The sequence below is a fragment of the Hydra vulgaris genome, chromosome 13, assembly GCF_038396675.1.
Source record: "Hydra vulgaris chromosome 13, alternate assembly HydraT2T_AEP".
NCBI classification, from domain to species: Eukaryota; Metazoa; Cnidaria; class Hydrozoa; order Anthoathecata; family Hydridae; genus Hydra; species Hydra vulgaris.
Window position 1 is genome coordinate 13,314,929 of NC_088932.1, and position 14,568 is coordinate 13,329,496.

General features: G+C 26.6%; 1 protein-coding gene across 1 annotated transcript; it reads left to right on the forward strand.

Moving 5' to 3' along the window:
• The first annotated feature begins 1,483 nt into the window (after positions 1–1,483).
• LOC100205603 (RNA-binding protein MEX3B) lies at positions 1,484–12,605 on the forward strand. The gene is made up of 3 exons (XM_065816341.1): positions 1,484–4,757; positions 9,406–10,228; positions 10,336–12,605. Exons 1-3 carry the CDS (start codon positions 4,256–4,258, stop codon positions 10,766–10,768), a joined length of 1,758 nt encoding a protein of 585 aa, XP_065672413.1. The 5' UTR covers positions 1,484–4,255; the 3' UTR covers positions 10,769–12,605.
• Positions 12,606–14,568: the final 1,963 nt, after the last annotated feature.

The window sequence follows — 14,568 nt, forward strand, 5'->3', positions numbered from 1 at the left end:
AAGGGGTTGCTTTAGAGTAAGGGGTTGCAGTAGAGTAGGGGGTTATAGAGAGTAGGAGAAGACGGTGTAAGATGGCAATAGTTTTGAAAGCCCTTAGTCATGAGGCAATAATACTTTTTCAGAATATTTATCTTACTATAATGGTTATGTTACCATGAATTTTCAATTTGCCAGTATTTGAAATTAAAATTAAAATAAAAAGTTTATAAGCTTGTCATCTGGTCACGTGACCGGGGCAAGATGACTTTTTATGCAATTTCTGCCTTTAATTTTATAAAGTTTCAAAAACTACTCTAACTAAAGTAACACAAAGAACACTCGCGTCGCAAAAAAATATTCTCAAAAAGATTACACCTGAAAGACGTCATCCATTATAAATAACCAAAACTGAGGTATTTTTTTTATTATCTTTTTTATATAAATTTTTTAAATATTATTAACGTATAAAGTTACGTTAATAATACTTAAAAAAACCAATGGGTGTTTTAAAATACAAGAAATATTTACAAGTAAAGTAACAGGTTATCCTTAACGTAAAAAGTTTTTCTGAAACATATTTTGCGATTAAGCAACATTTTTTTAATCCAAAGTATTGTCTAATACTTTGGATAAAAAAATTGTCATTGTCAAATTCGTTTTCCAAAAAACTGCTTATGTAGTTTATAACTACATAAGCAGTAACTCATAACAAAAAAACTTAATCTATTTAAGACAGCTTTTTTCAGGTTATTCGATCCATTCGATGTCCATCCATCAGGTTATTCAATCCATTCAATGTCCATCCATCAACTAATAAAGTAGCTTCTAGATAGATTTTTTTAATAACATCTTTTTAATACAATAATTTTGTCATGGCATATCTGTTGGAGTGCAAAATGAAATCAAATGTGTTGCTTTTTAAAAAAATCTTTTATACTAGATGGGCAAAATCTTAATGAATAAAAACAACGCATTACCAATAGATTAGCTAGTGCATTATGGATATTTTATCATAATTATACTCATATAAATTTTTTTCTTATTTTTTCTTATCTTGTTCATTAACTTATTTCTTATTTTTATTCATATTATTCATTAGTTTTGCCTGTTGTCAATAAAACTAGGAGACAATTACAAACAGTTGTTTTACAACCTTTATTTAATGTTACTTCACTGATTGAAAATGGATTGGTATTAAAAAGCCATTAAATAAAGTTTATCAGCTCGGCAATTTTTTTTTATGTTAATCTTATTAACTAGGATTAACTCATGACTATCACATGACTAATGTCGCATTTTTAATTCAACATTAAAAAAAAAATGATTATGCAAAGCATATTTTTCAATAATCAATGACATCATTTATATAGTAATTACAATAACTTTGTTACACCAGGGGATATTTTTAATTTTTTAGATTTTTTTTGTCTGTTTTAATATTTTTAAACAGCTTAGGATTATTTTTCAATAGCTCAACAACTTTTTTAAAGTAAAAACATTTTTTATATTTGACTAAAATAAATTAATAATAAATAAATTATATGCATAAAATTTACAACTTTTTGTCAAATCAGCAACTTTTTAAATGTGAGCATCGATTTTGTTTCTTATTAATAGCATTTTTTTTAAATTAACTACATTTGTGTGCCATTGATTTTCCTCATTTATTTTCGTATTTGTTTAAAATATATGTGCTAGCTTATAAAAAAAAGTTTTCACGTTTTTTTATAAGTTCTAAGTATTCTAATTGATTTTGAATAACCTAAATTGATTACAAAAAGATGTGTCATTAAAAGCGGCTATTCTACCTAAGTTTTTAAATTAGTTAGCGATTTTAGAAACCGTTGTTTTTGCATTTCTGCCTTAAGCTTAAAATGCTTTACAACGAAACAAGTTCTAAAATTTATATTTTTAAAGGTTTTTTTTTGTTAAATAAGCGAATATGAAAATATTTATTGACACTCCAATTCACTAGTTTTTCACTGGCTTTAAAAATTTTTAGCAAAGAAAAAAAGATGAATATTAAGTTAACAAGATTTTATAAAGTAAAGAGAAGGGTAACAAAATTTTGTTGATGTTCACGTTGGGCTCGTAGCTAAAATTTTAATAAATTTTTCTTTTCTTTAAAGAAAAAAAAATTAATTTTATTAAAAATTTTAAATTAGGTATTTCTATTTAAAGATAAAGATGTTTTAAAATTATTTCAAATATTACAATTAATGGTTGCAAATAAAATGCTATAGAAGAAATGGACTTAGCTTTAGAAGAAATGGACAAAGAAAATATATCAAGTTAAATGATTTATTTAATTTGATATATTTTCTATGCTAACCGAGATATTAAAGAAAACAAATACAACTACTCAGCGGCCCTACAACTACTAATGTATCTAAGTTATCTGAATAGTGCTTTCTTTTTTGTTAAGATTCTACCCGGTGGGAAATGATTTAGCGACAAGCGAGCGACTAGCTAGCTTTATAATGAGTTTCAAGCGATTTATTTTTCTTATTTTTTTTTTCTAATGTCTTTAACATCTTTAAAAATTCGATTTTTAGTGTTGAGTCTTTTATAATTATGAGAATAATTGAACTTTAAACATTGCGATTTTGTAGCAATGTGTTGCTAGCTACGTATCGTAGCTTTGTAGCTAGCTACAAAATATCTACAAACTGGTTGATAGCTACATATCAACATTTTTTAGACAGCAATTATATTACGCTATGACGCTAGGTACAATAGCCATTGGGTCTTTAGCTTATTAAGATAGTTGTCCTCGTAGCCAAACCGCTGTCTTCATCATTATAAATATCGATAGCTTTTCGCTAACTTATAAAAGCTAGCGATCCTCATGGCCAAATCGTTGTCTTTATTGTTACGATTATAGCTAGCAACACTGTAATTTTACACGGTGATTAAAGCCTATTAAACATCAAATATTATTGTGTACGTCCGAACTTAGTTACATGTCGTGATTTGATGAATCGACAGGTCATAAAAGTTATTGAAACCTCCCTTTAATAAGCTAGTAACAAATATACTGCTACCTAGACTACTCCTTATCATAATGATCGACAAACAGTAAGCAACTGGTTGAAGTTGCACGGGTTCCATTTTTAAAATATCATTTCATTTCTAAATGTTAATTGCGCAGTTTATTCTGAGATTTCAACTACTTTTTTTTTTGTAAGAAAGTTGTTTTAACGAGTAATTTAGCCCGTGTTCTTCTTAGATTTACCTTAAAAGGTTTTTTAACTATTAAAACGAAAAGAAAGTTTCTATAGAGTAGTAAAGCAAATCATTTTAAAATATTCTGAATAATGATAGTTGCTTATGACGATTCAAACTGCCTAACAAAATCTTAGCAGGCAATTTAACAAAACCGTTCAGTACTAAAGTATATGTTATAATACTAAAGTATATGTTACAGTATTAAATCGACCAGCGTCCTCCTATTTACAAAAAAGAGCGTAGTAAGAAAGCTAATTATTGTTCAGATTTTTACAACGCTTTCCTACATAAATAGGAGGACGTTGGTTACCTTATTAGTATATAAGCTTTAAAAATTAATTTTTAAAAAACTAACAAGTTAGATATTTTAAAATTGTTTGGCAAAAACTGTTTGTTGTTTTTTTCTTACAACAACGCATAATAATTTTTCTTTGACAAATGCCTCCCCTTAACTATTTTTATTTTACAATATAAGTTTTTTCAAAATTATTAAAAAGACTGTTTAAAAATGTGTTTTCATCAATTACTTGCTTTTTCAAAAAAAAAAATTTTTTCTATTTGGAATATAAAGCACTTATTTTATTTGTGCTAATTTTGAATTAATGATTTTAACATTTCCTTTTACCATTACTACTAAACAGTAAAATAAACTATTACGTAGGAGAAATTAATCAGTTTGTAATTTCTTGGTCAGGGCGGGAAATAGATAAGCATAATGTGATTTGAAAGAATGTAAACTTTTCAATACGTATAGAACGTGTTCTTTAAACTAACTATTCCCACCTTTAATGAAATTTAAAGAAATCGGAAAAATATGCTTTGTTTGAAGCCCATTTAAAAGTTTCTATTCAAGTTATTTCAAAGAAAGCAAGAGCTTTCTCTTGAATATTTTGATCAATACGCATATTCTTTCAACTAAAAAATCTGTATAAACGCAATTAAAAATTAAAGCATTTTAAATCCCGCGATACACGGTATTAAAAATAACCAATAATAGTGTGTTTTTTTATCACGTGTCTATAGAAGTATCTATAGATAACAAAATTGCATGACGGAGGAAGAAAATATAACAATACTAACAAGAAAAATCCGTAATTTAACTTTCAACATACGAGCTAAGTACTTCGGCATGTTATGTGCGGCTATCAACAATTCTAGTTTGGGTTTAAGCAATTCTCAAACTTCTCGAAACAAAATGTTAAGTACGGAAGACTATTATAAACAAAGCGAACAAAGAATGAAAATGGAGAATATTTTTAACTATAATAATAACAACAATACATTTTTGCCTCATGATACGCACCTGCAGGAAAGTACTTCGGCGCTTTTAAATGATTTAAACGAGTTTAAAACTTTAACCAGCCAGAATAACACGGGAAGTTTAGACGAACACAGAGCTTTGCAACTTGCTTTAGAACTGTCTATGCTAGGTTTAACAAATGAAGATGAAATAAATTTTGCTGATATGCGAACTAAAAAAAGTATGAACACAACAGAATGTGTACCCGTACCCAGCTCCGAGCACGTTGCTGAGATCGTTGGAAGGCAAGGTAAATCTAGTTTTTAATATTTTTAGTTTTTTATTTACCTATTTACATGATAAGTATTTTTAGGTTTAAAGCGATGTATTTATTTCTATAATTAATTCTAAAATAAAATTGTTATGTACAACAAAAAAAAAGTTTTTGTACGTCTAAAAATAATGCGGCGGTTTGAATTTGTTTGTTTAAGCCCTAGAAAGTAAACATTATTTTCGATTTTTATTTTCGTATAAAAAATGTAAATCAATTTTACTATTGTTCACTTGCGACGATTAATTTTATTGCAAAGAAAGCAGATGACTTTCTCGTTTTAAATGACAACCTTTTTTTCTTTTTTAGTTTTTACGAATTCTCCTGAAGTTTAAAATTGTACACACTATTTTACTGGTTTTTATTCTTTCGCTCTTAAGTCTTAACGCAAATACTTTTTTTTTTTCTTTTACTTTTTTTATTACGTTATTATACCACTTCAAACTTGATTATAAAAAATTGATCAAATTTATTTTAAGAAATTTAAAAAAACCCGTACTATGTTGAAGATTTAAAAAGTTCGTAATTTTTATTATAGATTTTTAATCAAGATTATTTATCAAAATATGTTTCCTTATGTCAAAATGCATTATTTAATTGAGATTTAGTTAATAAGGCATTCCTCTATAAACACGGCGCCTTACAATTATTATTCTAAATAAACGTAAAGAAATGTTTTTTCGGAAACTTTACGGGGGGTTTGCGTCTAATATTTCCAAAAAAAAAAAAATTAAATTTGGAGTATGTCTTTACATATTGTTAATTAATAAATGTATTTTTAATACTTTTATTTTATAATCATAATAAAATTTATTAATACGTTTTTGTTGTTTTTTCTATAAGCTCTGGGATTTCTAACCTTAAAATTAAAAATTATTTTCCCATAATTTGTTTACAGAATAAAGAACTTCGTAAACAAAGAATAATTTATAATAGAAAAAGAAGAGATTAAAAACAAAAACAAAAAACTTTTTGAAAAATATTTCAATGAGTTTTAAACTAAAATCTTGTTACACAGGTTGCCAATATTTTTTGCAGTTTATACAAATAACAAGAGATTTTTATAATTTTAAAATTTCTAATATATATATATATATATATATATATATATATATATATATATATATATATATATATATATTTTATATATATATATATATATATATTTTATATATATATATATATATATATATATATTCACATTCTCTATGTTAAAGAACTAGTCATCGCTAGTCATCTTTAAATGGTTAGTGCATAGTTTTTCATGCGCAACTGAATAGATTAATTATATATTAAAAGTATCCAATAATAAGCCGTCTTCAAATTATATACCAAATAATTTATATACCAAAAAAAAACTTTTTATTTAAAAAAATGCATCAAATAGCTTCGAGTTTCTATTTATATTTTTCATTTTTTATACCTTTGTTAAAAATTACTTAAATTAGTATATATTACACATATTATAACATCTACATTATAAATATTTCCTGCTACTTTGTAACAACCTTTACATGCATTATAAAAATCAATTAACTTTTAAATTGTCATAAAATTGTTCGCTCGACCTTGTAATTGATAAACTCATGTGTCTTAACGGCAGTTTATCTCATTGTTTAAAAAAATTATTTTGCCATAATACAGAGCTTTAAATAAAAAAAAAAAAAAAATGCAATTATTGAAAGTTGTAAAAAGTTGCTTATCACATAAAATGCTTATTTTAGAGGCCTTTATTTTTTAGGCCAGTTTACTTTAGTATTTGCGTAAATAAAATGTTCTAAAAAATGAGCCGCAATTTTTTTATTTGATGAAAAGTAGGTTTAGGCCAAACGAAGCTACATTGCTATGTGTAACCAATTGAAATGAATTTTGTATTTGTATAGAAAAGAAAGTTAACCTATATTTTAATATACTTCATGGTTATTTTTATAAATAAAATATAGTTTAACTTTACTTAGTAAATCTTTGGTGTTTTTTCTATGAACCGCTGCCCCTAAATTAATCAAGGGTATCTTACAATCAAAGAGTCTTTTATATCAATTCTTAAACTACCCATAATAAAAAATTTAAAGTGAATCTAATGCGCATATATTAAATTTAAGTATTCAAATAATGTATTGTGAATATACAGATTTGAAGCGTTACCCTAAGTTTGCATAGGTAAAATTTTCTGGATCAATGAATTTTTTCCAAAACTTAAATAAATAAAAATTGCAGTGGTTAAATCTTGGAACAACAAAATCCCTGAAACTTGTGCCTCTCCCCCTTATGTGATAGTGATAAGTTACTGAGGTTTATGCTATTACTTTTCCAAGTTAAAGTTATGTTCTGATTTAAAAATTCACCTAATTATATTTTATCGATCATATAAAGTATATAACTCCCTAGTTTTTTTTCCCAAACACTTACAATAGAAGACAATTTTCATAATTTTTGTTGTTCCCACCAAAATAAGTTAAACTGTTGCAATATTTTGCAAAGCATGTTTATGTAACAAAAGCATTAACATACTTCGTTAAATTTAAGGTTTGCTACATGTCAGAGAATTAGATTCCCTGATAACTATTACTATAGTTTATAATTATATATTATAATTTTTATATTATTATATATTATTTAGTTTATATTATATATTGTATTATGTTTATATTATATTATAATCAGTTAAAATGAAGTTTTTTGACTCTAGGACAGATTGGGGACCACTCTGAAAAATAACTAGAAAAGCTCAGGGTCTAAAAACTTGAAACAAGGTCTTTAAACATGAAAGACCTAAAAAATAAAACATTTTTATAATCTTGAAAATTAAAGCATATTGTGGTATAAAAGTATAATCCAACAGCAAATTTTTACATTTGTTAGCTTTTTGCTCAGGCAAATTTTATAACTATGTATATTAGATTATATACATTAGTAGTTTAAAGTTTGCTAAATGTCTGAAAATTACCCGTTACCTAATATCTAGAAATGCCTGGAACTGATCTCAAATTTGAAAAAAAGATGAGGCATTGCTGCAAGTAGTTTGCCTCATCTAAATCAACTTGAACATTTAATGTAAATTAAATCAAACATTTAATTCATATTAAAATATCATGTATAAATGAAGGTACTTGAAAACTCGAATAAATAAATTTTCATAAATAATTATTATACAAATAGTAAGAAGTTTCTTTGCTGTAGATTTTTCAAGAGCACTGGCATCAATTTTATACCTTCAGGAAATTATTGTTGGTCATGTAATTTTAGGGTTAACGAATGTCCTTTTTTAAAACAGCAAAGCATTTTAATATATTAGTTAGATAAACTTGTGCTCTAAGTTTAAACATTAAATTATTAATCTTTTCAAATTGATTTTGCTTTATTTGGTTGGCTATCTGGTATTTAAATTACTCTTATACCTAAGGGGCTGTCTATTAATTGCGCCAACAAATTTTTGCAATATTTACCTCCCCCTTCCCCTTGTCAACAATTTTTCAATTTTCTAGAGACTCCCTATAAAATTATGTCAATTTCTGATTACCCTTTCCCCCCCCCCCCCTTCTCAATAAAGAAGTTACGCTACAAATGCAGCCTAATTTTTCGTTTTTAAAGTAATATAATAAAATAAAAACAATGTTAACGTCAATTTTACTTGACCTCCTCCCCTCCCCCGTGTCAACAACTGTCAAAAAATTTCAGACCCCCCCTATTTTGTTGACATAATTAATAGACAGCCTCTAAAGAAATAAATGTAGCAACCATAGATCACTTAATAATTTGTTATTTTTTTGTGTCATGTCAGCTCTTTAAAGGTTTTCTTACAAATAATAGAAAGTAAAAAGAAGAAAAGTGATTTATAATTTTTTGTTGTTGTTGTCCAGGTTCTGAGAAGTTTTATTGCATGTAATTCCAAAAAATGGGCTAATATCTTTTTCTGGAATTACTTTTAGTAGTTAGAAGACAGAATTTAAAATTTTTAATAAAAATTTATTTATGTATAACAAAGTGCCTGAAGCACTAGTTATACAAGTATTACTACATAGCAATATTCAATTTTGTTAAAATTTTAAATGATCATTTCTGACTAAATTATCTGAATAAATAACTGATATAAACTTTTGGCTTGTGTTTGGATCTGTTGAACTGCTGAAGAGCTTAGTTAAGTTTAATTGAAATAAAATGAATAACTTAAGTGCTTTTGTCTGTAAGCATTGCAATGTGTCACATTTTATGTAGTTGTGGTGCTTTGTAAACAAGGAGTTTAAAGCATATATCTATCATGGGAAGTAAAGTACTACGCTTAACTTATTTTTTGCATTAGCTTAAAAAGCATTTTTTAAATTAACTTTATTATAGACAAGTAATTTAAATAAATCTGAGATCCTCATGTTTTAGTTCCATAAGATTTTTGGTCAAGTGTAAACCTATAAAGTATATATTAATATTTTATATTAAAAACACAGACATTAAGAACTTTTGCTGGGTGAACAAATTTTAAATTATTCCTCTTTGTTAATAATTGATGGTTAATAAATGATGATAATCAATTTTTATTCAAAATCTTTGTTAATATTTGATGATAATCAAGAATAAAATTCCCACTAATCTTGTAAAAATACTATTTTTGTATTTCTCATTTATTTAACAGGGTGCAAAATAAAGGCTCTTCGCTCCAAAACCAACACTTATATTAAGACTCCAGTTCGTGGAGAGGAACCTGTTTTTGTTGTTACTGGCAGAAAAGAAGATGTCCATCTTGCTAAAAGAGAAATTATGCAAGCTGCTGATCATTTTAGTCAGATCAGAGCTTCTCGAAGAAATAGCACTTCTTTATCTCCAATTGGTCCTCCTTCACCAACAACTCCTGGGCATGTAACTAAACAAGTTCGAGTTCCTTATCGCGTTGTTGGATTAGTTGTGGGTCCTAAAGGATCTACAATTAAAAGAATTCAACAAGCTACTAATACTTATATAGTAACTCCATCTCGTGATAAAGAACCTGTGTTTGAAGTTACTGGACTTCCAGATAATGTTGATCGAGCTAAAAGGGAAGTGGAACATCATATTGCATTGAGGACTGGAGGAATTTTTGATCCAACCCATCCAGAAACAAATGAACATCTGTTGAACGGATATTCATCAAGTTTGTTTTCTCCAACCGGATCAACCAATAGCGGAGGTTTTTCTTCACTCTTAGATCATAATCTCCCTGGACATCCTCATCAACGAGCTCAGTCAATGGACTCTTATAACTATTTAAGTGGTCAATCTTCAAATTCATCAAAGTTTTCAGATCTTGGCGGTGTTTCAACTGTTAACAGTCCGTTTACCAATAATTCATTTCTTTATGATGCTGTTATCCCTTCACCAACAGCTGATATTGATAACCTAGGTCAGTTTGATCCAGCTCCTGGTTCACCATCACCAAGTATCTGGCCAGACATGTTGAGGAAAGGTACTCTAATGAATAGGTTAGCTCATTTAACGATTTAATTTTATTTAAAAAAAAAAAATTTATCGTAAGTTTATTAATATTTAAATGACTATTTAAAAATTAAATTTTTAATTTTTTTTATAGGACTGTTGGTTCCCAAGGTTACTCTCACCGTTCTATGAGCACAAGTACATATACAAATGGAGAACGCTCTAGCCCTGCACATTTGCGACGATTAATGAGTGAGGGTGGAAATGAATCTTACTCGGTTCCTTCTATTTCTTACTCACAATATAATGGTTCAAGCTCAAATATTCCATCTTCAGCGCATGACATTCTTTCTAATGGTGACCTAAAAATATCTAGTGATGGAGAATCTGGGAGTTCGACTCCAGACTGGTTAGTAAATAAAGGTAAGCAGTGCTATGTTTGTAAAGGTAAAAATGTGGTTGCTGCATTAGTGCCATGTGGTCACAACTTGTTTTGCATGGAATGTGCTGAACAAGTCAAAGAAGCTGATGGAGAGTGTCCTGCTTGCCATAAAAAGATTGAAGCAGTATTGCGAATCTTTAGTTAAATTATAGGGCTTTGTTTATTTTTCTAAAATTTTATTGTTGCTAAAATGTTATTTTGTAATATTGTTGTAACAAGCAGAAAAATATTCCTAATTTAAAAACAAATCTTTCAATGATACTTCTATATTTTTGAATTTGATAATTTTTTTGGTGATAAATTTTTAAGAAAGATTGTTTTCTATATAAAGTTACATAAAAAAACATTTTACGTTTTGTTTCATTTTTGTACTCTTTATAATTTGCAAATTTATTTTATGTTTCCTTCATTTTTTTTTTTTTTTTTTTTTTTTTTTGAATTATTATAGTTATAATTATGAAAGAAAAATTCTATATTATTAGTAACTGGAGAAATGGTTTATTTTTATAAGATTCTTGTTAAAATAATAAAATAAATACTTAAGAGATTCCATTTGTCATGAATATTATATGAGACATAATTTTTTATTCTAAAGATATTATTTGGAGGACAATTACCTATCCAACTTAAACTTAATATAATAAGATGAAATATCTTGCAAAAATAAAGAATACTTTATATATTTTTCTATAACATTTAAATTATATAAAGCTTAATTTGGAAAGGTTGTATAATAAAGTTTGTATATTTTATTCATTTGCACGATTTTATCATATGAAATTTGTTCTATAAATTGTTACTAACTGTCATACATAAAATTATATTTGTTAATGAAAACTTTATTGTCCTTTTAAATGTGCATTTGCTTGTTTGTTTGTTTTTTAATTTTCTTTATTATTATTTTTTTTTTCCAATTCATGCAGAGTACATTGTAGAGAAACTTTAGTTTTTTTTATCCAGAGATCTTAAATAAATTTATACTTAACACTGATTTGTATAAAAACTTCCTTAAATTTTATTTTTTGTACACACCTTTTACTTTCTTGGCAATAATTTTAATTTCATTTTCAAATCTTCTCTGCATGAATAATTTTGTCTATTAAAAGAGATCGCTTGATTCTCAATTGTAAAATATATATTTTAGTAAAAAAGCTGACTCGGCAACATTTGTATAAATTGGCTGAGTTAGTTTAATGTAGTTCTATTTTTGTGATTTTAATAACTAATATTTTAAATCTAGTTTTATTTATAAATATATTATGAAAAACTTTTTCACCTTTATATTATACTTCTTTTAAATAACTTACATATTATCGACCTATAATAAAACAGATTGGCGACATAAATCAGCACCTTTTGGCTTTTTTTTTAAGCAAAAAATGAAATATGAAATATGCCGTCAAACTGTTTTTTTATAGTCATTAAAAAAATTATATATTTAATATTTATGTTACGAGGGGAAATATAAACACGTAATAATAAAAGTTGCTGTTTTTGCATTTTTATTATTGCGAAGAAATGCATTTATTTTGGTTGTCAGAAAATTGTAGATTTATAATAACAGTATGAATAAATTTTTACAGATGAGTAGTAATAAAAAATCTTATATTTGTGGAATTATTTTTTATTTCCTCACAAAACAGTTTATTGTACGAAAAATTATATACTTATGTTTGTAAATTATTGTTGCTGTTTTACGATTTTTTTTTTTTTTTCTATTATGGAAATGTTTTTATATCTTTTGATATCTTTGGGCGTTTTCGGGGAAAACTTAAGATATTAAACATTTTTCATTTTGTTTCAGTTTGCAAAAGTTTTTGAATTCTTACTGTCTTAATTTACCTAGACTTACAAATCTACTAAAAACTAAAAAATGCGTATAATTTTAGAGGATTAGATGGTTATTTTTATTTACTACACATTATATACAAAATATTACTATGTATAGATTGACAATAAAAAATTTTGGATGAAATTTTTAATGTAAAGTGTGTTTTTTCTTGTTTTGTACTGAAATGTTCCTAAACCTGGTAAAAATGCGAGAAAAAAAACGAGTTTAATTGATTTATGTTTCTTGTTGATGTGAACCAATAATCGAATATGGCATAATTAAATAACAGTTTTATGACTAGTAAAAATAACAGATCAAAGAAATAACAGTTTTAAAAATAGTAAATAAGAAATTTTTTAGATATTCCCTTTTTCGTTTAAGTTAAAATTTGAGAAGGGCAATTTTCTATTTAACGTACAAATTTGTATGTCAAATATAAAAGTTTTTGCTTACTTGCGTAAGAAGGTTAACTTTCAAAAAAACTCCTTCAAATTTTTAATTTTAAAGACTTGGGGTGGCAATTTTTTGTTAATTCATTAAAAAAAATAGTGCTCTATTAATCTATATTCTTGCATCTAAGTCTAAATCTAAGTCCTGAAATATAATGCTTTTCTGTGAGGCTTCGCAACAAGACCATCAATTTAACAAACTTGAAGCAATAAATGAATCTAACATAACTAACAATAAATGAAGCTCGCGACAAAAAAGAGATTGGTTTTTACGAATTGCGATAGCAAACTTGATGCTAACAAAGGCTCATATTTAGGATTTCAATTTTAAGGTCAAAGCTGGAACTCTTGACTCCAAGTTGACCACTCGGACTAGCAGCCTAATAATAAATTAACGGATTTTTGAGTTAATTATTTAATTAAATATAAATTAAGGGTCACGGATTTCAAAATGGAATTTTTCGACTCTGATCGGCGAACTACTAATATGCAGATAAATACTGTAAACTGGAGTGGTTTTAGCCTATTTTGCACCCTTAACGTGTATTGAAAAACCACTAAAGTAATTTCTTAAAATACTAAACACTGGTAGAAGTGCATAGAAATGATAGTTACAACGGTCTCATAATTGAAAATGAATCACTTAAAGTATTTTTTTAAAAGGCTTTAAATGGTGTGTTGGGGTGATTTTTCCTCAGCCAATTAAAAAGAGAGTAAATGGATTGAGTCAATAAAAAAACAAACAGTGCTTTGATACGAAAAACATAAACTTGCAAAAATAAGGTTTTAAAAAAAATTTTATTATAAAGTTTTAATAGAAAGTACAAAGAGTTGAGGTGTCTAAATACTATTTTGCAATACACCTAAAGTCATATCGTTCCGCCGGAAAACCAAGTTCATTCAAAAAAATTTTTTTCTGTAATAAATTAATTTATAATTTAAAATTAATTTATTGCATATTTCAGTAAAATACCTTGGCCAGGTACTGCCATGGATGTAAAAGTACGTAAAATAATCTATAAAAGTATGTAAAATAATGCGGATCTTTGGTGCTCGTACTGTTTATAAGAATTTCATAAAAATTTATAAATTATAAAATAAGTTATAATAATTTAGAATATATAGAATAAATTAGACTAAATTTATAAATTATAAATAAGTTAGACTAAATAACTAATAAAGTTAACACGATTTTCCACTAAAAATTAACCGACATACTTTTGGGTCCTAATTATAAACCATTTTAAAACAAAAAATTCAGCTCGGGCAAAAGTCAGCTCCAGGGCTAAAGTGACCCTATTTTACCGTAATCTAAATATTTGTTTTTGTTTGTGTGTGTGTGCGCGCGTGTCTCTCTCTGTGTGTGTGTGTGTGTGTGTGTGTGTGTGTGTGTGTGGAAGTTATACTAAGACCATATACCATATATACCATGTCGTATGTTTCCAAATAAAATAAAAATTAAAGCTTTCTTTCTTAACAACTTTCTTAACAGCAACAAAATAATGTTTCGTATTTCAATAGTATTAATTCTCTTAACATGTTATAAAAATTATTTTTAAAAGTTAAAAAATAATGAAAAGATATTGTGTTTGAGAAAAGAGATTATTGAAATCATTGAATCCTTTGAAATAAGTAGTTTGTTTGCCTTTTTATAACACTTAACAT

Excerpts from the sequence above, each read along its gene's own strand:
- LOC100205603 (XM_065816341.1), top strand. The coding sequence starts at position 4,256 with ATGACGGAGGAAGAAAATATAACAATACTAACAAGAAAAATCCGTAAT. Across the intron at positions 4,758-9,405 it reads TGAGATCGTTGGAAGGCAAG|GGTGCAAAATAAAGGCTCTT; the intron begins GTAAATCTAGTT and ends TTTATTTAACAG. Across the intron at positions 10,229-10,335 it reads AAAGGTACTCTAATGAATAG|GACTGTTGGTTCCCAAGGTT; the intron begins GTTAGCTCATTT and ends TTTTTTTTATAG.